Genomic DNA, 27,677 nt, shown 5'->3' on the forward strand with positions numbered 1-27,677 from the left:
AATTCATTTTTGAAAAAAATAGCTGTAGAATACACTATGGTAGAGGTGAACCACAATGTATTCGAATATTCTCTTTCTGATGGACATTCAAGTTGTTTTCAAATAAGGTGACCAACCAGAAAGGGCTACAACTGATAAAGTAAGCTATGTTAAAAAAGCAAAAGAACTGTGAAAAAACTATCAGAAAATTCACTATTACCTGAAAGATTTTTTATTGTTCCTAACATATTTTTAGTCGGAATTATTATTCTGAATATGTTTTGAGAGGTAATTATATTCCTAATATTTCAAAATACAGGTTGTATTTTTCAGCCATTAATTTGTATTTACACATCATCTTCCCCACCAGGATTCTTCACAAAATGTCCCATCAATGACCATCACCTTTCTCAGTAATATTAGGACAGGGCCACCAGACCAAATTACAATGCTAAGTTTATAAAAATTCTAATTTTGAATGGGATGTGTAACTTTAAACCTTAAGGAAATGTTATAAAAAAAGACTGGAGCTTTAATTTTGAACACCTTAGAGGAGCTGCTCTTAAAGAAAATTAATTTCCATACAACTCATAGTAAATATAAGCAGAGTTTAATACTACTTATGCTATTATAAAGTCTATTCATTTAGTAGTGCCTCTACAATATTTTATTTTGATAGCCTGCAGTAATTATTTCTATCTTAACATAATTTAAAAAACCCACTTACTTTTTATATAACCTACAAATCAGGTATTTTAATAGTATGTCAATGGAAAACACCTCTACATTTATCCAAATTAGCAACTGACAATATTATAATAAAGTATCTACAAAGATCCCCAGGGAACCAATGTCAAATAGTCGTCCACAGTCATAATAGCACTTAACTAAGACATTGCCACTGGATTTCCTACTTACATATGCTTTCTTCAGCTTTATATAAAATACAGAATATCTGTACTCTTCATTTCTTTGTATTTTCAATTAAAATATGTTCTAGGAAAAAGGCAGATTTATAGTAAATGTAATTAGTCTAACACTTTCTTCTACCTTCATGAAAAACCATCACAGGATAATACTATTGTAAGAAATATAGGGAAGAAGGTAGATAAATCTCTAAGAAGCCTATATGGAGGTAAGAATCTCTAGCTTCATAAAATATAATATTTATAATTAACATTAAAATACCTGAAGGAAATCCACCACCAAAAAATATATTAAACAAGTCTTCCGGAGTTATATCAGCTTCACAACCTCTATGGAAATTAAATCTACCATTGTTTTGGTGATTACACGCTTGTTCTTCATTGCCTGTGAGGTCATATTGTTTTCGTTTTTCTGGATTGCTTAAAATAGCATAAGCATTTCCAATCTCTGTAAAAGTAATGAGTAAAAGTTGATAAGCAAAGTTTTTACATTTTAAGACTACCCTGTATAAAAAAAACCTGTCATGTTAACAACAACAAAAACTACTTGAGGCTAATTAAAAATAGTAAAACAGTAACAACTTCTTTTAAAGATATTACACTTGCTTGCAATTACACATATTGTTACCTCCCAGTACAATTTTTTATACTACACAGGCAAGTCTCCCTACTACCTTAAATATAAAGAAATGTCGATCTTACTTTCTTACTATTGTGCTCCATACCCTAATATCCTGCTTCTTCATTTTTGAGTATCCTAATCTGGTCAATTCATTAGTACCATTCAAACCTGTAATAGTAGCAGTAGCTAGCTACCAACTGCTGGGCTCTGAACCCAACCCATGAACCCCAAACCTTATTATATTATCCATTATTATACCCACTGTACAGATGAGCTGCCTAAGGTTCACAAAGATTAGGAAACTTGTTCAAGGTCAATTTTGTTAGCACAGCAAGTACACTGTATGCAACCTACATCATAAATCTTATTTTGTACTTTGCAGCTATTCTTCATTCTATTCCTGAAAAATTTATTCTTAAAACTGTAAACTCCATACAGGTAAGGAATGTGTCTATATTTTCACTGCATTATCCCCATGGTTCAACCTAAAGTCCAAATTTGTTTTTGAATGAATCCAGATGGTCTTTAGTTTTACCCTCTCACTTTGTTACTTTCATGATATTTATTTATAAAGAATTCTACCTCCCATCTCATACTCCTGAATCCAAAACAGGCAATGGTATAGGGGTGATCATTTCGTAAGTTATATAAATGTATAATCACTGTATTGTATACCTGAAACTAACATAATATGGTATGTCAACTGTAATTGAAGAATTTTTAAAAATTATTTTAAAAAGAGGCACTGGTACACTGGTTATCAAAATGTCTTCCTGAGGTAATTTATAAAAGTATAATGCTTTCATCTAAAAGCAGAACTACCCTATTCTCATTCTGACCTTTCCAATAATTAATCATTTCACAAATATAGTTTGCTTCTTAAACTAGATCACATAAGCCTCTTGCAATATGAGATATTTTAAAATACTTTTGAATCCCATGTGGTTGCTGCCATAGGTACTATGAAGCAAATAGATACTCATTAGGTAGTTGTTTTGGGCTGATCAAACATCATACTGAAATTAATTAAATACGGATACTCTGGAACTTTCTTCTGATATGGCTTCTTAAACCGGGATTTCAGAGATAGGTCTCAGATGGTATGGGAACCCTAATACATGAAAAATTAGGTGAATGATCCATTTATTTGAGGAGATGCTCCAAAACTTTCTTTACATTCTCAAATAGATCTATGACTTAGAAACGTAGCCATCATTTATAAAGTTGATCCAATGGGAAAGTATAAGCAGAGAGCCCAACAATGTACCTGCAAACACCACCAAGGTATTATAACCTGTAACCTAAAAAAATAAAAATAAAAGTAAAACATGTCTATGAATATCTGCCAAAGTTGTACTTTAATAATAATATCAGCTTTAGAGTTTAACCTCTATTCACTAAATGGATTATTTCAGGTAATTTCATAATGTTTTTTACTTTTGAAAGTAATAATATATTATCAACCCAATTGTATTTTTAAGGCTTTGCATTTTTTAAAAAAATTCCAGGAACGGGTGTAAATGGAAGAGGATAAAGAGGGCTAACTGGTAATGGAAAAAAATACAATAAAAAAAAGTATTCTAAAAAAATTCCAAATGTTAAGATATTTTATGAGATACTTGTGAAATACTTTCATAATACATAATTAGAGATATATAAGAAAATTTATTCCATCTAATGTGACTAATTGTCTATTAATTTATTTTGTGCTAGATACCATAATCAAAACTTTTTTCAGTTCCTTATTATCTAAAGAATTAAATTCAAAATTAATTTCAGTATTCAAAAAGCTTACAAGATACATTTCTACTGCAGGCTCAGTTACTTCACAAAAAGACATTTTCTCTTTATTCACTTTTAATTAAACTTTTAAATTTTGAAATAACTTTATATTCACATAAAGTTGTAAGAAATGAGTAATAGAGACAGATGCCTGTACCTGCTCTAATTTCTCCCAATGGTAGTATCTAGTAAAATTACAGTACAGTATGATATAGGGTACTGACATTGGCACAATCAGGATATAGAATATTTCCATCACCACCCTCACGTTGCCATTTTATCGCCCTATCCACTTCTTCCCCCCACCCCCTCTTTAACTCCTGACAACCACTTATCTAGTCCTTATTTCTATAATTTCAGCATCTCAAGAATGTTACATAAGTGAAATAATACAGGATGTAAGTCACATAAAACCTTTTGAGATTTGCTTTTTTCAATCAGCATAATTCTTTGGGGACTGATCCAGGTTGCTATGTAAAACAATATAGTTCATTGCTTTTTATTCCACAGTATGGATATATCACTGTTTTATCCCCCACCCACTGAACAGCATCTGAAATTGTTTCTAGTCTTGGGTACAGGTTTATGTGTAAACATTCATTTTCACTTATTTGTGGTAAGCGTACAGGAATGCAATTGCTGGATTGCATGGTATCTGAATACTTATTTTTTATGAGAAGTTGTCAAACTGTTTTATCAGAGTGACTGTCATTTTGCATCCCATCAGCAATGTATGAGTGATACAGTTTCTCTGTATCCACAGCAGTAGTTGGTATTGTCACTATTTTTTATTTCAGCCATTCTGATAGGTGTGTAGTGATATCTCATTTTGGTTTTATTTTGCATTATTTCTAATGGCTAATGAATGGATGTTAAGAATATTTTCATATGCTTACTTGCCATTTGTATATCATCTTTAGTGGAATGTCTCTTCCTGTTTCTTACCTATTTTCTAACTGAACTGTCAAATTTTTTAAATTTGAGTTTGGAGAGTTCTTTACATATTCCAGATATTAGTCCTTTGTCAGATATGTGTTTGGCAAATATTTTCTCCCTTCCTGCTGCCTGTCTTTTCCTCCTCCTCATAGAGTCTTGGCGGAGCAAACTTTAAAAAGAGTTTTAATGAAGCCCAACTTACCAACTTTTCCTTCTGTATAATCACTGCCTAGTCCAAGATCCTAAAGAGTTGCTCCCATGTTTTTTTGCCAACATTTCAAAAAGTATTCTAAATTTACATTCACGATTCATTTTGAGTTCATTTTTGTATAAAGCATGAGATCTAGATGAAGGTTATTTATTCATTTATTTATTTCACCTATGAATATCCAATTACTCCAAAACCATTTGCCGAAAAGGCTATCTTTCCTCTATTAAATTACTTGTGCACCATTGTAAAATAGCCATTGGGTATATTTGTATGGGTCTACATCTGGGGTCTCTAGATTGAAGTCTATCACTCTCTCAATACCACACTGCTTTAATAACTGTAGCTATAAAGTAAGCCCTCTGTTTTCTTTTTTCCTTTCTGTGAGTTATTTGAATTTTTTAGTTGAATTCCATTTAATTTAGTGTCTCTGCACAGCTTTTTGGTGGTTGCTTCAGGTATTACATTATATATACATGACTTATCCTGGCCCACTAGCATCATCATTTTACCAGTTCAAGTACACTGTGGAATCCTTACTTCTCTTTACTTTCCTTTATCCTTTCCCATTTATAATTGTCTTATATATTTTTCTCTGTACACATTTAGAACTATCAATGTTAAATTTTTGCATCCAATGTCAAACATAATTCAGATATTCAAAAGCAGCAATGTATATTCCATTACTAGTATTTTTCTTACTATGTTCTTTCCTTTTGATATATTAAGATTCCTTCTTTTACTGTTTCTTTTTGTTTAGAGAACTTCCTTTAGTTATTCTTTTAGGGTATGTCTGCTGATGACAAACTCTTGTTTTCTCCTTCAGCTGAAAATGTCTTGATTTCACCTTCATTACTGAAGAATATTTTTGCTGGGTATAAAATTGTGGGTTAACAGTTCTTTTTCAGTATTTGAAAAATATGCTATTTCCTTTTGGCCTGCATGACTTCTGATAGGAAAGACAATGTCACTTGAATTGCTTTTCTTTTCCCCATAGGTAAGATGTCATTTCTCTTTTGTGGCTTTCAAGACTCTTCCTTTGTTTTTAGTTTTTAGAGTTTGACTATGACATTGTATGGATTTCTTTGGGTTTATCTGTTTGGAATTCATTTAACTTCTCAAATTATACAATATAAGCTTATACCTCTTGGCAAGTATGGGAAGTTTTAACTTTTTCAGGTATGCCATCTTTCTCTTTTCCTTTCAGGACCTCAATGATATGAATGTCAAATCTTTTGTTGTTATAGTGCCACTGGTCACGAAAGCTCTCCTCCCTCCCTCCCTTCTATTTTCTCCTTTGTTCAGACTGGATAATGTCTATTTTTCCAGTTTCCAGTTTACTGATTCTTCCCTCTGCCTTTCTGCTGTTTAGTCCATTCCTTGCTAGTTTTTGATTTCAGTTTTTATACTTTTAAGCTGTAAAATCTCCATTTGATTATTTTTAAAAATTTATTTGTTCAGACTTTATTTCTTTGCTGAAACTTATTTTTCTAAATTTGTTTCAAGCATAGTTGCACTTGTTCATTGAAACATTTTTATGAAGAGTGCTATAAAATTTTTGTTAGGCAAATCTAACTTCTCTGTGATCTACATATTGGTATGTACTGATTGACTTTAAATTCAGTTTGAGGTTTTCCTGGTTCTTATTATGACATTTGGTTTTTGATTGAAATATAATCATTTGAGGTTTTACCTTATGAGACTCTGGACCTTATCTAAAACTTTTGTTTTACCTGTCTCCTCCTGACACTATTCTAGTATGGGAAGAGTGGATACCACCTTGTTATTCCCAGGTGGGAGTAGAAGTCCAGGTTTCCCTCTTGGCCTCTGATAACATCTAAAAGGAGGGGCTCCTCATTACTGCCGGGCAGTGATATGATTTCTAGTTCTCCATCAAGCCTACACTGATATTTCTTTGGCTATAAATAATAGGGGTGCCACATTACTGCTCCCCAGGTGGCTTCACCATGAGAATATGGCTTTGTTGCCTCTGGATGGTGGTGGAAGGCCTGACTCTCCACTAGGCCACTTGTAACACAACTCCGGTGCGGTAGTGGGGGGAGGGACACCTTGTTACTGCCAGGTAGAAATGGAGTATCAGCCCCTATTCAATCTTCTTTTTTACCACCCTGGGCAGGATGGGAGTGGGGACAGGTAAAGCATCTCATTAGAGCCTGCAGAAGGTGGCAGTTTAGGTTCTTGACTCAGCCTTTGCTGGTGTGGGTGTGAGTGGGGCCACAGTTTTGTTCCTATCGTATTTGGCTGCAGGAGAATGGCTATTGCTTAAAAGCTTTCTGTTTTGCTGGGTTACCCCTTTCCTGTTCATTTGGCTACTTTAGAAATCAGGCTTTTCTTGGGAATGGTGCTCATTGATGTTTCTGGGTTGTTTGCTTCTCCAGCACCCAGTCTGATATAAAAGGCAAAATGAAAACCCAACCAACTCCCTGCCATGTTGTTCTTTCAGTCCCAAGGTCCCTAGCCATTCTACCTTCTCTACTCCTTTCAGAGTTTTCTTATATTTGTTTTGTTTTATATATAGTATTTGGTTGCACTTAGGGCAAGGAACAGGTGAAAGTACATATGCTCCAATTTTCAAAAGTGAAAGTTCTCACTTTTTAAAAAATAATTTGCTTCATTTTCATACCCAAGTTTCTGCCATCGTCTAACCATAGAAATCATATTCATCTTGACAGAACTCGTAATTCTCAATTATATGAAGATTTCTCTAATTTTTCTGATCATAATACTACTTCATCTTTCTGATTCTTCTTCAGCCATCTTTATTCTGTTTTTATATCTAATTATATTCAGTATTCTGGGAGATCCTGGGCAAATCAGTTAATCTCTCTGACCCTCAGTTTTCGTATTTGTGAAAGGAGAATGACACTCGTCCCCTGACTATTTCATAAGATATTTAATAAGCATTAAATGAAAAACTATAAAATGCTCGTCAAATGTCAGGTATTATTATTCCAAAATTTCTATGTAAGACTTGACTTTCCTTTGTAATGACTTTTTTGTGTTTAGAGATATACTCTAGATGTTAAGAATATTGAACTAAGAGACCTAACACAGGCAATGGCATCTGATCCATTATTATTTATCAAGCAAACACATATATAGCAAATCCATGTCCCTTGTTATTACGTTCATGTATATGTCAACAAACAGACACTATTCAAATAGTTTCTGGGACTTCCAGTCAAGATGGTGGCATAGGTAAAAACAGCTTGCCTCCTTGCACAACCACATCAAAATTATAACTTAATTATAGAACGATCATCACTCAGAATTGTCAGATCAAGTTGAATGAAGTCTGACAACTAGGGAATTAAAGAAACGACATCCACCCAGACTGGTAGGAGGGTCAGAGACATGGAATGGGCAGGTCCCCCAATCACATGTGGTTGATAAAAATTCGGGAGGGATATATCAGGAGTGAAGATTCCCAGCCCCACACTAGGCCCCCCAACCCAGGGTTCCAGTGCCAAGAAGAATTAAGTCCCCATAGCTTCTGGCTACAAAAAAAAAGTAGGGACTGAGTCAGTGGAAGAAAATTCTAGAGTCCCAAGCAGTTCCCCTTAAAGAACCCACAAAGGACTTACTCAGACTCACTCCTGACCTCCAGCATTGGGGTAGCAGCTTGAAAGGCACCAGTAGCATACAGGAAGAACCGAGGTGTCTGGCATCAAGGTGAAAGCTGGGTGACAGCTTTTCCCAGACAGAAAGGTAGGCAGAGGCTATTCATTGTCCCTTTTCTGAACCCTACCCCACAGAGCCACAGAGCTGGCAGGCATGTGCCATATCTGAAACTCCTTCAACCTGGCTAACACGGTTCACCCCACCCTGGGGATCTCCTGAGTCTCCATCCCACCCAACTTACAGGCCCACCCAAGCTGTTACCAGATACTTTTCCATATGAATGGCTGGTCGTGGCACATGCATCACAACTTCCTAAAACCTCTCAAACAAGCAACCTCTCAACAAAGCTGGCCTCAGTGACCCCAACCCCTGTAACCTCTTGCTAAGTGGCCCAGGCCCAGCACTAACAGCAGCCAGCCTAGATTCACAACTTGTCTTCACTTGGGAATCTCCAAGCACAGCACAAGTAGCAGCCACCTGAGATTGCTTTATAACCCAGGCAGGGTGGCCCTGGGCAAACACAGGTAGGGGCTGACCTTGGCCTGCATCACTCAAGAAACTGCAGAGCCTGTGTATCCAGTGGACAGCTACAGACCATGCTGAAGCACCTTCGCCCTGCACAGCTGGTCCTCCACAGAGGGCAGAGGTTGGTGGTAAGTGGTCACAGCCAGACCTTGCAGCTGACTAGCCTGGGTAAATCTCTCCCACAGACCTGTCAAAAGCCATCAAGGCTCAACTACAAGAAGGGGGTGTACTCAGCCCACACTGAGGGCACACCTCGAGTACTTCGCTTGGGTCATAGGGGAGGCTGTGCTACTGGAACTTACAGGACACCTACTATGTTAAGATAGAAAGTCATAGCATTTCTACCTAATACATAGAAACAAACACAGGGAGGCTGCCAAAATGAGGACACAAAGAAACATGGCCCAAATGAAAGAACAGATCACAACTCTGGAAAAAACCACCCCAACAAAATGGAGATAAGCAATCTATCAGATGCGAGTTCAAAACACTGGTTAAAAGGATGCTCAAGGAACTTAGTGAGAACCTCAACTGCATAAAAAGATCCAGTCAGAAACAGAAGATTCACTAATTGAAATAAAGAACAATTTACAGGGAATCAACAGTAGAGCCGATGAAGCCGAGAAGCAAATCCATGATTTGTAATATAAGGAAGCAAAAAACAACCAATCAGAACAACAAGAAGAAAAAAGAATAGAAAAAAACAAAACAAGGATACTGTCTGTAATCAGCCTCTGGAACAACTTCAAGAGTTCCAACATTTCCATCATAGGAGTGTCAGAAGAAGAGAAAAAGCAAGATATTGGAAATCTATTTGAAAAAGTAATGAAAGAAAACTTCTCTAATATGGTGAAGGAAATGGGAATGCAAGTCCAGGAAGCACAGAGAATCTCAAACAAGATGGATCCAAAGAGGCCCACTCCTAGACACATCATACTTAAAATGCCAAAGGTTAAAGATAAAGAGAGAATCTTAAAAGCAACAGGAGAAAAGCAGTTAGTTACCTACAGGGTAGTTTCCATAAGACTGTCAGCTTATTTCTCAAAAGAAACTTTGCAGGCAAGAAGGGATTGGCAAGAAATTTTCAGTCATGGAAAGCAGGGACCCATAACCCAGACTGTTCTACCCAGCAAAGATATCGTTTTGAATTGAAGGGCAGATAAAGAGTTTCCCAGACAAGAAGAAAATAAAGGAGTTCATCATCACCAAACCATTATATGAAATGTTAAAGAGACTTATTTAAGAAAAAGAGTATCAAAACTATGAATAAAATGGCAATAAATACACATTTATCAATAATTGAATCTAAAAAACAAACTAAGCAAACAAGAAGAACAAAGACAAATTAATGGATATGGTGAGCATTCTTATGGTTATCCAATGGGAAGGGGTTGTGTGGGTATGGGTGAGGAGGTGAGGGGATTAAGAAGTACAAATAGGTAGTCACAGAATAGCCATGGGGATGTAAAGTACAGTACAGGAAACTGAGTAGCCGAAGAGCTTATATACATGAACCATGGACCCCATGGACAAGAACAATGATGTGGGGATTGCTTGAGGGAGTGGGGGGGTGCTGGGTGGAGGGGAGTAAAGGGGGAAAAATTGAGTCAACTGCAATAGCATAATCAAAAAATTATAATTTAAAGAAAAACAAATAGTTTCTGAAATACTTATGACTCTCTGAAGACAATGTAAACTGTTTTGAAAACACCCATGTCAGAGAGAAGGGAAGTTACCTATTTCAGTCAAATATTTTTTAAAAGTATGTTTACATATACTATGCAAGTAACTCTCAGGATATAGATAAAATATTTCCTGCTTTGAGAAACTTTACAATCCTAACTGTAAAGAACAAATAGCCACATGAACTTAAGAGACCATTTATTCCACATCCTTGATAACAACCTTTTATTTTTAAAGCTTTACAAAACACACAAATGAAAATCTCTCTTCTATCTATTTTAATTCCCTAAACCAATTTCAACCTCTTTTTCTAAGAAGAAATTAAAAGCAAGTGGTTTCCATGGTCTGCAAAAATGCTTTCGTAATTATTGAGCAATTTACCTATACTTACCTTTTATACAAAAGAAAAAATATACAGTCTTTGCTTAGAATAAACTCCTTTGTATCCCCAAAACAGAAGATCAATTGGTTAAAATTAAAAATGACCCAGAAGGTAATGAAAATATCCTGTGTGCTGAATGAATACAACCTGTCATTTCTGTATGATGACACGAGATGTAGTATTTTCTAATTAAGTGCCTTTACTCACCAAGCATCTTTTGACTACAACCTGGGTTTTCTATGTAGTTTTCACTCAATAAAAAATGGGCTCATCAACCACTCCCTATTCCTAACCTCTTTGGGGTTAACTGCCATTCTGATTTACAGATAATCTCCTGTAAGTCTCTCCTCTAGAAATAAATCACCTCTTAGCATGTTTATAAATATTAAGTTTCTAGTTTTGTAAAGGAGATCATTAAAATCTAAAATATACTAGAGCAAAGTACAATCACCTTTGTTAAACCCTTTCTGGGTGTCCAGCTTGGGTGCACATTTATGCTGTTCACCACTTCAAAATGCAATACAGGCTGTAAAAATATTGTTAGATTCACTTACTGTTATTCTAAAACCAATAATGCTAACATGACTTCAATGCAGAAATGGAAGAAAAAAGCAGTTTAACATTCTTAACATTGATGAAGAATTATTACTGACATCACCAAGCAGATCACAAACATGCAAATAATTCACTCTCACCTGTTTTTAAATGTTTAAAAAAACAACAACAAAGAAATTAAATGATTTCAATTGATAATGTGGAAATTTTGCTTTAACTTTTGGGGGAATATATGCTGAAGTTAATGTTTTTGAGTAAAGAAAAATTTCCTGTACTATCAAGACACCACTTTTAATTTAACGGAACTGAGAAGGCTCCGTCCCAGTGATACCTTAGTTTTACCAGTACCACTTTGGTGGCTGCTTTTACTGGAATATATTAACAATCCCCAAATGTATTTTGCTTGGCAACTTCTTTTAAGAAATAAAACCATTTGGAAACTGTTCTGTGTAAAAGACCAACCGAGTCATCTACCTTTTAGAAACATTTTAAAAATGAATATTATCCTGGCTGGCATAACTCAGTGGATTGAGTGCTGGCTGCGAACCAAAGGGTTGCCAGTTCAATTCCCAGTCCGGGTACATGCCTGTGTTGTAGGCCAGGTCCCCAGTAGGGGCCACATGAGAGGCAACCACACATTGATGTTTCTCTCCCTCTCTTTCTCCCTCCCTTCCCCTCTCTAAAAATAAATAACATCTTTAAAAAAAATGAGTCTCTCTTTCCTGTTACTCCAAGATCCCAGCATTTATTTCACGGTTAAGCATTATAGTTGGCTGTGTAAATGCCAAATTCACAAGAACAAACAATTATAAATTTAAACATTTTCCTATGAATTAGAATTTAACTATTACAAACAAATTGTATGTAGTAAAATATGAAATTAAAAAATCAGTTCTTTTACATTTATTTGATAAATTGGCAAAAACTGAAAAAAATATTGTGAAAGAAATGAAGACAAATGAAGAGTAGTCAAGAGAAATGAAACTAATTATGAAAAAAGAAAAATGTCACATTAGTTAGAATCACATATAAAAAATGCAAAATTTGGCCAGAGTTAATAGAAACATAAGAATACTGGGCAGATAGCAATTCCAAGTAACTTCCCAATTTTAATATCTTAATATGACTAATATGTTAAAAACTCTCCAAAACTATATTTTGCTTATTTCCCTTAGAACCAGATGGTACTATGATAGAGGCTCATGCATAATCATCATATTACTTGTTCACGGTAAACCAGAAAGCATGCATGGGTATCTACAAGTTACTTAGGACTTTGCCAAAACCAGTGTGTTGTTTTCATGAAGGCAAACTGCATTTGTTTGGCTCTTGGTACAAGAAGTTAATAGTGAAGTGTTAAAGGATTTTGAGGACCCTTGCTTATGCTGGATTTTATGCACCAATCTAAAGGCAGAATTTAATATTCTGAAACATTATAAGTGGATTCTAAAAAGAGCTTAGTAAAATTGCTTTAAAAGGTTTACTTTACTTTTAAAAGCATCTGTTGCTCCAGGTGCATGGTTTTTGTCTGGATGAAACTTCAAAGCAAGCTTTCTATAAGCTTTTTTCAAATCTTCATCACCAGCATCTTTGGTAACTCCAAGTACTTCATAGTAATTTTTACATTTGTTTATGCTGTGAACAAGAGAGTGTGTTATAATGAAAATTTCAAGGAAGAAGTTCGTATAATACTGTAATGTTTTATTTATTAGAATAGTATAAAGAACTGTCTGTGGACTGTTTTCTCAACATCAAATGATAGTTTATCACATTAAAGGTTATTGCTCCATTCTGTTTTTCAACCACAGACCATTCCTCCAACCTCTTCCCAGTCTAAGAAGAGTTGACCATGAGAACGTCCTTGGTGCAATTTCTCACAACTACAGAAAAGTAAAGCAAAGTCCATAACAATTATGGATGAAGGACAGAGCACAGAACTGTAACTGAAATGAGAGGATAAGAACAAGTTTATAGTATTCTTAAGATCATAAAGGAATTCAAGCCCTGGCTGCTATGGCTCGTGGATTGAGTGTCACCTGTGAATCGAGAAGTCGCGGGTTTGATACTCAGTTGGGACACATTCCTGGGTTGCATGCCAGGTCCCCAGCTGGGGGAGTGTGAGAAGCAACTGATCAGTGTATCTCTCGCACGCACATTGATGTTTCTCTCCCTCTCTTTTTCCCTCCCTTCCACTCTCTCTAAAAATAAATAAATAAAATCTTTAAAAAAAAAGGAATTCAATAATCCTCACAGGTTATGTTGCAGCTAAGGAATAGTATGCATTACATTCCAAAAATTTTGTTGTTGCATAATGTATATCTAACCAACAGCAAAGCAACAGTTCTAGTGCATGTAAAACAATGAGAGCACACTATGGTTTCAATGTCAAGGCAAGTTAATTCAGCTCAGCCACTAAAGAGAATTCATCTGTGAAAGATAAAAGGTCTTAATAAAATATATCATGGGAATCAAAAATGTTTGTTAACCCCATTTTCATTATGAAGAGCATACTCTTTAAAATTACAGTAAGTCCTCACTTGATGTTATTAGGTTCTGTGATTAAACCAATTTTACCATAGGCTAACTGACACAAACAAGAGGTAAGTTCCTACAGCATCTGACCAACGACATGAAACAATGTTGAATGAATCATTCTTATTCAATGACCTACTGTATTTGCATAGTTTAAACCCTGAAGATGTAACTGATTTGAATCTGGTATGTTTAATGTATATAATGAAAAGAAAAAAATACTTGGAACAGAGAACATTAATACTTTTGGATGCTAACATTCTCCCACAACCTCATAATTTTTCTTCGCTAAAATTCACATATATTTTACATATTTTTTGTGGCATGCTTTATGACTTTTAGATGTGTTCCAGTGTGAGCGGCTTGATGACAGAAGTAGTAACAGGTAAAAGCATCTGAGGCACAGTTGTTCACCAGCAGCTAAAGTATTACAAACACGGACTCAAAGTTTTCAAAGAGTCAGGGTTGGTCTTTTTTTTTTTTTTTTAAACTGCTGAACATATTAATCATCACACTACTTGGTATATGAATAGGTAGGTTCTCAGTAAACATTTCTGGAATAAATGAGCCTCAGCTCTTCTTTTATAACGAAAGCGTTCATCATTTGGTATATGAGGTAGCAAGAGAAAAAACTGTAAGATTATAGAAATTTGTCCATATCACATCAACAAAAATCTGTTACGCAGTCTTCTTTATAGTAACAATAATTAAAATTGGATTTTCCTACTTTACATACTTAATAAATATTAACACAAGTTAATTTTATTTCATGAACATGATATTTCTTTTATTTAGTCAACAATATTTATTGAGTACCAACTATGTCCCAGACAGTGTCCAGGCACCTGAGATATATTAGTGAACAAAACAGAGAATGATCCTGCTGTGTTAGAGACTCAATCCCCTAAAAATGATGAGAAACTATGCAGTAGAGAAAAAGGGAAGGGCTCATTTATAGAATACCTAGTGTTTGTCAGGTACAGGTCCACAATCCCATACCCATGTTCCAATATTCATTAAGCCCTGAAAACTGTTAAATTATTCTATCGTTAATTTGACTGCAAAAACCTGACTTGAACTTTTTTAAAGGTAAAATTTGACCTAAATGAATGTGAAACTGCTACAGTCTGCATTTATTCCATTTAAGTGTGAATAGTTGTATATTTTTGTTGCAGAAATATTATCATTAGTGTCCAAGTTGCTTACCAGTTATACAATGTATAATGAATGTATGCTCCTTATTAGCTTTCTAAAATATGACGAATTCTGATTACAAACTACATCTGGTCCATGAAGTTTTCACATAGAGAATTATAGAATCTTATTATCCTGATTATTTTACACAAATTATGTCATTATGCCTCATTAAGTTGGTATTATTCTTATTTACCCAATGAGGAAATCAAAGCTTCGAGTGGTTAATTGCCAAAAGTCATATAACCAAGTAATAGATGGGAACCAGGATTTATATCTTCAACAAAAATTTACTGAACATCTACTTTCTGCTAAACACTGTTTCAAATACTATACTGGTGAATAAAATGTCAAAAAAATTCCTGCTCTTATTAAATTTACAATTAGGACAGGGGCAAGCAATAAACAAATATGCAAGTAAAATATAAATACGCCATATGGTGATATTTAGAGAAAAATAAAGTGGCAAAGGGGATAAGAATGGAAGGGGAGGCTTGCTAGGGTGATTAGGAAAGGGATCACAAGTAAGGATTCAAAGCTCACTTGTATGACTTGAAAATCCTGTTCAGAACCTGAATAAAAAAGGAGCCTCCTCAGACTCCATCTTCTTCCTCCCAATTTGTTTTTTCCAATCAGTGTTTAGACAGACTTTCTTACTTTCTAGATATTTTCAAATGTGGTTTTGGTGCCTAGAACATGCGTTCTCTGCCTCTTTTCTTGCTTAGTTTCCCCCACTTCTTCAAACCTAAGCTTAGCTCTTTCTCTTCTCCAAAACTCAAATTCCTCAAGACTAGGTTTGATGACCCTCTTATAGACTCTCAAAGCTTGCTGAACTTAGCCCTATGCCAGCAATTACCACACCACACTGCAATGACCTGTTTACTTGTCTGAGTTCTCTTTTTACAGGCCCCTTGAAGGTAGATGCTATGTCTCGTTCACTGTATGTGTTGACAGACGGATGCATGACTGATTCAATTTGAGGGCAGAAATGGTGAGGATCCAAAAGTAACTTTTTGGATCAAAGGTAGTAAGTGCTATAATGAAAATGTAGTTGGCATCAAAACTCAATTTGGAACAGAGGAGAACTGACTACGAAATAAGGAATAGAGCTAAGAATATGACACACACTGACTGAATGTAGAAAACAAAAGGTAGTAAACCAAACATTGAACAATCCTGAAGTCATTTCTATTTGGTTTGACTGCATAAGATGTTTAATTATGGACCACATTAACCCTCTAAATTTGTTCTGTTGATAATTTCTGAGCACAAAAGGCTAGGCAACAGACAAAGGCAGCCCAGGAAGGGGCTGCTGGATAGTAGAGAGAAATTAGGTTGGAATTTACAATCCTCTAGAGATAGGTCATAAAGGTAAAAGAATTGCCACAATGAGAAAAAAAAAAAGTAGGAAAAACAGTTAATTCACTAATTCTTAGCTGTATCTAGCTCTGCCATATCTTCGCTGCATTAAATTTTTCAGCATATGTTAAAGGAGAAATCCTTGAGAAACCAGCAAAGAGGTATGAAGTTGGTAATGGAAAGCTGAAGGCTATGTATTTCAAGTTAATACTCCAAATATACTCATTTTTATAATTTTTCACACCTGAGAAAACACCATTCATATATTTATTTTAATTAATATTTTTGTTCACAATGTTCCTTTTTACCAGGTAAAATGCACTGTCACACTTTTAACAGTTTGCTCCATACTGAAATTTCAAATCTTTTTTTTCATCCTCATGAAAGAATTTTTTAAAAAGAAGGAAAGAAAGCAAAAAGGAAAATAAATTAAAAAGAGGTAACCCATTACCTACCCTGGAAGGAAATATTGTGAAATGAAGGCAGAAAGATCTGTCTGGGAGCTCAACAGTGGAGAAGTATGTCTGGCTCAGGCTTCATATCTTTATGTGGATAAAAGCATAGTGGGCAGGGGAGGAGAGTCTTCTTTCAGTTCTTTTTTAAAATATGATATAGCCGATTATTTAAATACATTCCATGTTTAATTGGTGTTTAGGGAAATACTTGTTTATTCTTGGAGGCAAAGGATTATTATATAAGTTTAGCAAAATAATTTTTTCATTTGAAGAACTTAAATACTAATAAAATCCCCATAATTCACATGATTGAATAGCTGTACAGATGTGTTCTGAATTGATACATATGATGATGACCCAGTTAATGATATTGTACTGATCTTGTAAATTTTAAAATAAGATAGGCTTTTTTAAAATGAGATATGAAAAACCTTTTCAAGTTAGATTGATGATACCTTTTTCTCAATAATTTTTCAATGTCACTCAAAGACAATAAATAGTGCTTAGTTTCACAGATTGTTATTTTTACAAAGTTGCATGCTTTGTTTTCCGTCTTACTGTAAGCTAGCTCTTACTTATGCAATGGATGCAGTATTATTGCATGGCTTCTCCCACTGAGCCAAATTATTACTGAGCAACTTGTTTGCATAATTGTGCTAACCAACAAGATAACACAGCTTTCTTCAGAAAAATCCCCTGTGTATAGGTAAAAAAAACAACAACAACAACAAAAAAAACAACCAACCAAAACCATAACACATGTGATTGCTGGTTATCTGTTACCTTACTAAGGCAACATATAGGAAGGCTAATATAATTAATAAGTGTTCCATGATTGAGCAACTCTTATAAAGGTATTAATGGAAGTATTTTGAATAAGTTAGGGATTCTATTAAAGAATGTCCCAATCATATTTAGTCTTCAAAGGAAAAATATTTACTTAATAAAAAATGTATAATAAAATTACTGACCAGAGAAACAATCTCTAATATGGGTATACTAATATTTCCACCTGGTAAGAATTCATAGTCTCATATATAGCTGGGTCTCTAATGCTAACCAGCAATGTTTCCATTCCCTTTGCTTTTCCCCTCTACAAATATTTCATACTTTCACCACTCTCCTCAAGCTTTCAATCTCATCTCTTTTCTTATAACTCTCAACGGTTAACCTCCTCTTCAATTTCACAGAAAATATATAAGACAACTGACAGAAATTCCCTCAACATTTTGTTTACACCTGGCCAACTCTACTGCATACAGAGTGTATCTGCATCTACCATCACCTCTCATTCATATAACGCCCCTAAATACTAAAGCAGAGCTGGAAAAACGAATCGCTGCTCTCCCTACCTCACTTCTACCACACCTTGAATTACTCCTCTCTTCCTTTCAAGGATAGGGTAGAGGAAATTAAGGAAAAAAAAATTTTTTTAAATAACACCAGATTTAGGATATTCCTGTTTTCCAAAAGTTTCAACTATATTTTTTAATGATATTTTCAAATACTTGAGTGATTCTACGGTCTTTCTAAAAAAAAGAATCACAATGATTCTAAATAAAAATCACACTTATACAGTTAACTTTATTTAGGTCTTTCACTGAGACTATGTTCTCCCCCCAAAAGTAATTTTTGCAAGAAAATACAATTTGTTTTCAGTTACATGTGGTTTCATGGAATGTAATTCAACACCTTGTTTAATTAAAGCTTTTTCTTAACACATTCAAAAGCAACCCTCATTTATGTATGTATCTCACTTATTCAACCTGCTCAGACATAATACCACAGTTTTAAAAGTGTCTGGCAACATTTTTATATTCTAAAAGTACTTCATTACCATTCATGCAAATCAAACACCCTTTTCCACAGCTTTGTAATGATCAGGGATTCTTTTAAATTAAGCTTTATCATCTACACACACATGGAAAAAAGCAAAATATAAATGATTGCTATTTGATTTGAAATGATTTTAATTTCAAATTATGGTGAGTAAAAAGAATGAACTAAAAAGCAAGAATGGACAAAAAAGGGTAAGGAAAGAAAGAAGAATGAAAGAAATAAGAAAAGGCAAAAGAGAAAGAATCTAAATAGTTAGTTTTACCTACTCTTCACTTGAGCTAGTTCACTGTATTATAATTCACTCTATTGTATGAATTATCTGATTAATCACTGTTCAGAGTCCTTCATCCTTACACTTTGTTTCCCTAAGGAGCAACATTAATACTACATCAATTCAGCTTCTTAAAGCTGTAGCAGGAAATAACAGTATTTTCTCTAGTGTTTCATACTCAGAGGTTCATCTTATTTCCAGAAATTTTTTTCTTAATTATAAAATTAGTAAAGTCAAATCCCTAAAACCTAGTTCATAATTTTTTAACTACCTAATTCTTCTGCTTTAAGTGGAAGTATACAATGAGGTAAAACTAAAACATTGAGACAGAATAGTCAGGGCAAAAAAAAGTTGGGTATTGGGGGGCTGGGTAAAAAAGGGATTAAGCAAAGGAAAAAAAAAACCCTCACAGACACTGTCAAGAGTATGGTAATTACCAGAAGGAAAGGGGGGTAGGGGTAAGTAGAAGAGGGTAAAAGGGAAATAAATGGTGACAGAAGACTTGACTTTGGGTGATGAATGCACAATACAATATGTAGATAAAGCATTATAAAATTGACACCTGAAACCTATATAATTTTATTAACCAATGTTGCCCCCATAAATATTTTTTAAAAATTAAGAGAACATTGATATTAGTATATCTATATACACAGTAATGAATAATAACAGAAAAAAAAAAACTATCCTTCATTAATTTAAGTAGGAAATTGAAAATGCTTTTACTATTGACCTTAATTTCTCTCTCACATAAAATTCTTCTGCTTTCACGTATAATGAGGTCTCTCCAGAAAAAGTCTAGCCATTGTTATTATAACAAGAATGGTTTGTGTGACATAGATGTAACCTGGCCAAGGAGAGCAAACTGCAATGCACAGTGTGAACAATGATGACTTCACTGTACTAGTCAGTGTAGGTAGTAGATGCCATTGAGTGAGCATGTATACTGTGTGGCCGTCACATTGAAAATGAATGAGCAAGTATAGCAAGAAATCTGTGTCAAATTTTGTATCAGGCTTGGACATTCCTCCACCGAAAATATTTGGATGATTCAGAAGACTGCAGCTCTGGACAACTGGTGATTGGCAGCTTCATCGCAACAATGTACTGGCTCATGCATTACATCTCATGCAGAGTTTTTAAGCTAAACATAAATCACTCAGGTGCCTCAGCCCCCCTGTACCCCAGATTTGGCACTCTGTGACTTCTGGATTTTCCCCAAAGAAAATCACCTTTGAAAGGGAAGAGAGACTGTCAATGAGATTTAGCTGATGGCGACTGGAAGAATGACAGGGTAGCTGATGGTGACTGGAAGAATGTGTGAGGTCCCAAGGCTCGTATTTTTTATGGGACTGAGGCATCATTTTCCTATGTACAATGTTTCTTGTATCTTGTATCTTCTTTAAAATGTCTCTATTTTTCATAGTACACAGCTGGATACCTTCTGGAAAGATCTCACATATATAAGGGAACAATTCTATTCTCTTTCAATATTTTATCTCAATACTATACTATGTCAAAAAACTGAAATAATTTTCCTCAAAAATAATCATCCAGCAGTACTCAAAAAAAAATAAAGATGAAATCTTCCATAGAGATGGTATTTTACGGTCTGATTTTATAAAGAATATAAAACATTACACAGCCAGAGTTCAATTCCTTGATGTCTGTTCTAGTGAATTATAATTCAAACCCTTGTTTTCAGGTACTATACCATTTAAAAATTACCTTAGCAGCAAATGTAGTTGAGAAACAAGTCATAATTATTCCTACCTGAGAACTCCATCTACTTGATCTTTGGTGTAGCCTTTTCCACCATCACCACCAGCAGATGAGCTGTCCTTTGTGCAGTTAGGCTTGCTCTGATCAGCACTACCTGATGGTTTTCGGCAATGAGGGCTATTTCCAGCCGTGCTTCCATTTTTCATAATTATTTCCAATAGTGCTGTAGAAAGATACAGAAAGCATACTGTCCCTATTCACATCAAGGTACATACACATGATCTTGAGAAGAACAAAAGAACTCCAAAATTACCAATAGGGACTCTCTATATAGCACAGCAGGCAAAATTGATAAAAGTGATAAAAAGGAATGGGTTTTGCTTGCTACAATTGCAAGTGGTTTCATAATAAACTCTTAAGGGCAGACTCTTAAAACTAATCAGTCACTGCTGTCTTCCAGAACAGCTAAGAGAAACTACTCTACTCCAGAAGGAGAAACTACTGGGAACAGTACCCAAACTGAAGCGGGCAGGGGAAATAGAAAAAAAGGAAAGAGAAACTCCAGGTAAGTGGGGAAAGAGAAAGAGAAAGGAGTGAGACCTTAGCAAGGTGATATACAGGGTCCAGCACAAATAATGCCCCTTTTTTATGAGCTGGTAAACTATACCAAATCTTTTATTACAAAATCATAAGCATGTAATTCTGAAACATAACCTATCACACTCAAGGACACCATATGACATTTTAGTGAAATGTTCAAATTGCGGTCTACCTTGTGTGAGACATTCACACACCCTACCAACCACACTCAAATGGCATTACTTCTACCAGAGCCTGTATTTTCAACCATTACACAAAAAATGAAGAAGTGTCTCTGTGTATTTAGAAAGGCTAACTACACATAAAAATGCATGAAGGAAAATGAGAGAAGTGAAATCTGATACAAAGTTATTATAAGAAAAAAGAGAACAGGAATAAAATAAATCTCTGAAGAAAATGAATGCACACCATAAAGACCTGCTGACAAAACAGGTAACAATATAATCTACTACTTCAAGCCAAACTGAAAAACTTTTAGGTTACATTATACAAAGTAATAACATAAATTAGAATTAGGACAACCCCCAACATTATCTATCTATAAGAAATAAAAAATCAATTAAAAATGATTAAATTAGAAGATACAAGGAGTTAACAAAAACAACAGATGTTCTCTATGCCAAAGAGAATATATAAAAAGTAAAAATATTTTAAATGATAAATACAAAAAATTAGAAAGAAGATGGCAAATATTAAAGATAGTTAAAGATGATCCAACATACATACACTAGGAGTCCTAATGGGAAAAAAAACCCTTAAGAATACTGACCCAGATTAATAAACATCAAACTATAATAAAATTAACTGGGCTTCTATGCAAAAAGATAAAATGACTTATAAGGGAAAGAAAAATAGATTGTCATCAGACTTTGCTCATCAATAGTAAATGCTTGTACAATGGAATAACATACTTAGATAGCCAAAGAAAGAAAACTGGAGCCAAGGATTTCATATGCACCTAACTTTAAGCATTAAGACCACAGATCAACTGTTTGTAATATTCTAGAACTTAACTAAGCATAGCTCCCATAGGCCCTTCCTAGAAATCTGTTGACAACAAGCTTCCGGAATCCAAAGTATTTAGATATACACAAGGACTGATGGGGACGATTAAATGTCTAGTGACCTACAGAGATTAGGCTAAATGATGATTTAAAAAGAGAGTACAGAGTAAGCAATATGTTCTGACATCCTAAATACGTTGAAATATTTTTTTTAAATAGTGACTTTAATCAGTCTTTCTTTTTACTTGAAAAAAATATATATTGGCCTTCTCTTCTCTTCCTTTTGGCAGCTTAGGCCTGGAAGCTTATTGAGACCAAGGAAGCAGTCACAGCCAAAAATAAGGCTGAGTTTGATACGGCCTGCACCAATGGAGTCAAGGAGAAACTCATTATGTACAGGGGAAATTGGTAAGTGAACTAAAGATAACAGGAGCAATGTTTCTTACTGTCAGAGAATGGAATTATAAATATGAGAATGGACAAGGTTAGAATGAACTCTGTGGTGGACTTTAAAGAGAGGTTTGTGAGTTTCATGCAGATATCAAAATGAACACAGATTAAATTACTATAGATGTGTATAGTCACACATACACATATAACACACAGATATAACACACATACATAGACATACATACATTCATACATACATATATTTTCCTAGCTCTGTCTCCTGAAGAGGCCTAGGGGCAATGACATCCCTGTTGCAATGAGTTTATCCAGTGTTTGTATCTGTTTCCAAGTACTACTGTCCACTAAAAAGAATCAGGGCTCCTTAGAGGAACAACTGATTCCCAGGGTAGAAAACAAAAAGTGGGCCTGAAAAAATGTTTGTGCCATAAAGTAGAGATGCTTGAAAAATGATAAGGACATGTCAAAAAGACAGAGGGCTCCTGCTAACTAAATCTGAAGCAATCTGAACCTCAAAATAAATTATAGTAATGGATTAAATAGGAATCCTTAAATTCATACTAATAAATTGAATAGGATGAATGGCAACTAATAAATTGTAGAATGAATAATACAATTAGAAAATTACCATTTGAGCCCTGGCTGGAGTGGCTCAGTGGGTTGAGTGCCAGCCTGTGAACCAAAGTGTCGCTGACTTGATTCCCAGTCAGGGTTGTGGGCCAGGTCCCCACTAGGGGACATTCAAGAGGCACGCACACATTGGTATTTCTCTTCCCTCTTTCCCTCCCTCCCCTCTCTAAAAATACATAAATAAAATCTTAAAAAAAAAAAGAAAAGAAAATTGCCATTTGACCACTATCAGAAATTTAACCATGAAAAAATCATCAATGAATGCTAAAAGGAGTTGGTGAAAGTACGTTATGGACAGAACATTTACATAGTCTCAAAGTATTCCCCCACAAAATATTTATTAATTATAAAGTAAAAAATAAGTAAGTTTTTAGAGTGGAGAAACCTGACATCACTAACTTAATCAAGTGATTAAACTTCACCTCACAAATAAGGACAAGTCAATATAATGTGTCTCCTAATATGTTACACTAAAAAAACATCACTTCTATGGTATTTCTGCCCAAAATTTCTATGTGGGAATGTCAAACCCAAATTGAGGGAAATGATATAAAATGAGTGGCCTGTACTTATCAAAATGCTAAAGTAAAGAAGAGAAAAGCTGTATCTGGAGAATAAAACATGTCCATAAGTGCAACTTGTATTCTTTTTGCTATCAAAGATGTAATTGGAAAAACTGGCAGAATTTGAATGAGGTATCTGTATTACTTTCATGATTTGATGGTTATCCTGTGGTTATGATAGGAGAATACTCTTGTCTTAGAAAACATACACTGAGTTATTTAAGGGTAACGGGACATCATGCCTACAACTTACTCTTAATTAGTTCAGGAAAAAATATAATAAGAACATATTGTGTGTATGCTTGGTGGTAGGGTTGGGGGAGGGAGGCACAGGATATAGGGAGGGAGAGAAGGGCATAATAAAGCAATTGTGGCAAAATTTTATCCAAATGGAAGGCTGAGAAAATATACACGGGAAGTTCGCATTATTCTGTGACTTTTCTCTAAGTTTAAAGTTATTTCAAAATTTAAAGAAATATTAAAATGGGGAGGGAGATGCAGAGTATATGCAAAGACAATTGAACTGTTTTCAGTAATTATGTTAGTGGGTAGTGTTGGTAACATTACTCTGAAACTTTTATGTATATGATGTGGCATGAAGCAAATGAATAATCATGTCCTATCTATTACTTACTATGGATTTGAGAAACAATTACTACTATGTATAGAATTGTTTCTGTACACTGAAAAGGTCCAGAAACAATGAATAATCTGTATCCACAGCATTCTTAATGCTAGACTGTGATGCTGAAACACCATTTTCCACTACAAGAAACTGTGGCTCTTACAGGAAATATGCTTGATTCCAGGTCTAGTACAGGAAATGTACAAGAGGAGCTTGAAACAATGTTACACCAAAAAGCAAGGTGTCTACAAGACTGCCAGAGTAACCTAATAGGGGGTCCCACTGCTTTTGGAGATAGGAACCAACTCCTTTTCTTGAAAACTGATCAAAGCAATCAAGAACTTATTCAGCCTTTCCTATATGAATTGCAGCACTGTATAACCCTAAGATGGGTGAAGGGGAAGTGTCTCTTTATAGAAATTATTTTAGCTAATTAATAAATTATTTAAAAAAATTGTAGAGCCAGATATGAAAGTGGTTAGTATTTACAGGTGGCCACATACCCCCATGCATGCTAGTTAGAAGTTATCTATACATTCCCTTTCATTCTTAGCACAAACATGTTCTCCCAGTGTTTTTCTGGACATCTTCCATGTTAATAGCTATATGCTGAATACTACACTAAAGTAGTATTATATAGTTGTTTTAGATTTTAAACAGGTATAGCGATACTGAAAAATTTTCAAAAATTCCATACATAAGGGTCTTGCTTAACAATGACTGTGTATATACATGTGCTCACACCAAACACTGGTTTCAAAGAGTTAAAATTTGCACAGGCTCCATTACCTCTGAGTCTCCATATCCAGTTTTGTCATCTCACAAGTGAAATCAGCAAGATTTTCTGTATTAGTAGTAACTGGAACCAATGTCTGAGAAAGCAGTATAATTCAGTTCACGTACTGCCAGAATTTAGAGCACACTGGATTTTTCCCGATTTATTAAGTCTTAGCTATCACATGAGTTCTCATTTAGAATAATGTACAGTATTACAAACATTAGTTGGGCAGATACAGTATTATGAACCAGATTACATTTATTTTTGGTTTTAAAACTATCTAGCCTCATTCTTCTGCATTCACTCTCCAGACATACTGCTTTGCCTGGGGTTTTAACGTACTCTGCATTTTAAGAACCAGTGAAAAGTACCATATTTTGCCATGTATAATGTGCACCCATGTTTTTGGCCCAAATGTTCAGGAAAAAAAATCTTTCCTTTTAATTTTTCAATTCAATTATTTATTTATTTACTTACTTATTGAAACAAAACTGATTATTGTATTCAAGGGTATTATTATTTTGCATACAGATATCATTAATTCTTCCTGAGTTACACTTTTAAATAAATAATTTTTTTATTTTTTAAAATAAATAAAAGAATTAAAAACATTTATATAGATACAGAATTAGTGTCACCCATGTATAATGGGCATCCTTCTCTTTCCCTCAAAAATTTGGGCAAAGTGCACATTATACATGACAAAAATACAGTAAATATAATATTAAACATGTTTATGTGGATAATCCAGAAGTGAAGAAACAAGGTCTATTTTTATTTTACAAGGTACTGCCACATATCTATTACATATAATGGCCATCATTAGCAGGGTCTAAAATAAGAACACATGATTTGAAAAACAAATATATTTTTTCCCCTCTTCTTCACAAATCTAGAAATAGCATTTATTTGTGTGATTACAAAAGTAGTGTTGCTCACCTCATTTAAAAAAGAAAACATAACACAGTAAAAAAAAAATCACATACAATTCCCACACAAGAAAAAAAATGGAGCCAAAATGGAGGCATACATAGAAACACTTCACTTCCTCGCAGAACCAAAAGAATAACAACTATTTAAAAAAGAAAAAACAACCAGAACTGCCAGAAAATCAACCTGCATGGAAGTCCGACAACCAAGGAGTTAAAGAAGAAACATTTATCCAGACCGGTAGGAGGGGCGGAGATGGACAGCTGGGCAGAGAGGACATGTGGCAAAGCAGCCGCTGGAGGACCAGGGGTCGCACATTTGAATACAGATAAGCTGAGAGAACAACTGGGGAGTGAGACAAACTGCCCAACCCAGGGTTCCAGTGTGGGGAAATAAAGCCTCAAAAACTCTGGCTGTAAAACCAGTGGGGGTTGTGTAGCGTTAAGAAACTTCCAGCCTCACAGAAGAGTCCCTGAAGAGACCCAGGGGGTCCTAGAACATACACAAGCTCACCCACCTGGAAACCAGCACCTGAAAGGGCACAATCCACTTGTGGGAAGCCAGGGAAGTGAGGGAAAGTGGGGCAAGTGCCCAGCAAGCTAGCAAGTGGCATTACTTCCTCTCTGACCCCTTCCCCACAGACAGTGCCACAAAGCAGAGACCTGGGTTGCCCCACCCTGGCGAATACCTAAGGCTCCACCTCTTACAACATAACAGGTGAGCCAAGACAAAGAAATATGGCCCAAATGAAAGAACAAATCAAAACTCCAGAAAAAGAACTAAGCGACGAGGAGATAGCCAGCCTATCAGACGCAGAGTTCAAAACCCTGGTAATCAGGATGCTCACAGAAATGATTGAGTTTGGCTGCAAAATGAAAGAAGAAATGAAGGCTATACAAAGTGAAATAAGGGAAAATATACAGGGAACCAATAGTGAAGGGAAGGAAACCGGGGCTCAAATAAATGATTTGGAGCAGAAGGAAGAAATCAACATTCACCCAGAACAGAATGAAGAAACAAGAATTCAAAAAAATGAGGAGAGGCTTAGGAACCACCAGGACAACTTGAAACATTCCAACATCCAAATTATAGGGGTGCCAGAAGGAGAAGAGGAAAAGCAAGACAGCAAGAAATTGAAAACTTATTTGAATAATAAAGGAAAACTTATTTGAATAATGAAGGAAAACTTCCCCAACTGGCAAAGGAAATAGACTTCCAGGAAGTCCAGAAAGTCCAGAGAGTCCCAAAGAAATTGGACCCCAAAAGGAACACACCAAGGTACATCACTATTAACTTACCCAAGATTAAAGACAAAGAGAGAATCCTAAAAGCAGTAGGAGCAAAGGAGAGAGTTACCTACCAAGGAGTGCCCATAAGACTATCAGCTGATTTCGCAAAAAAAAAAACCCCAAAAAACCCCACAAAAACCCTTGTAGGCAAGAAGAGGAAGTATCTGGAAAGAAGTATCTGAAATCATGAAAGGCAAGGACCTACATCCAAGATTACTCTATCTAGCAAAGCTATCAT

At 35.1% G+C, this 27,677-nt stretch overlaps 1 protein-coding gene across 2 annotated transcripts in view; it reads right to left on the reverse strand.

Moving 5' to 3' along the window:
• Nucleotides 1-27,677, reverse strand: part of DNAJB14 (DnaJ heat shock protein family (Hsp40) member B14) — a 46,664-nt gene that overhangs the window by 9,147 nt on the left and 9,840 nt on the right. The window contains exons 2-4 of one of the 2 annotated variants that reach the window (XM_024574797.4): nt 20,664-20,835; nt 12,730-12,875; nt 1,168-1,353 (exon numbers count right to left, since the gene is read on the reverse strand). In XM_024574797.4, coding sequence (XP_024430565.1) covers nt 1,168-1,353; nt 12,730-12,875; nt 20,664-20,835 — 504 coding nt within the window. Of the gene's footprint in view, nt 1-1,167; nt 1,354-12,729; nt 12,876-20,663; nt 20,836-27,677 lie in introns of those variants that run through there. The other variant, XM_045183702.2, reaches the window with a different exon arrangement.

This window comes from Desmodus rotundus, chromosome 4 (genome assembly GCF_022682495.2).
Source record: "Desmodus rotundus isolate HL8 chromosome 4, HLdesRot8A.1, whole genome shotgun sequence".
NCBI lineage: Eukaryota > Metazoa > Chordata > Mammalia > Chiroptera > Phyllostomidae > Desmodus > Desmodus rotundus.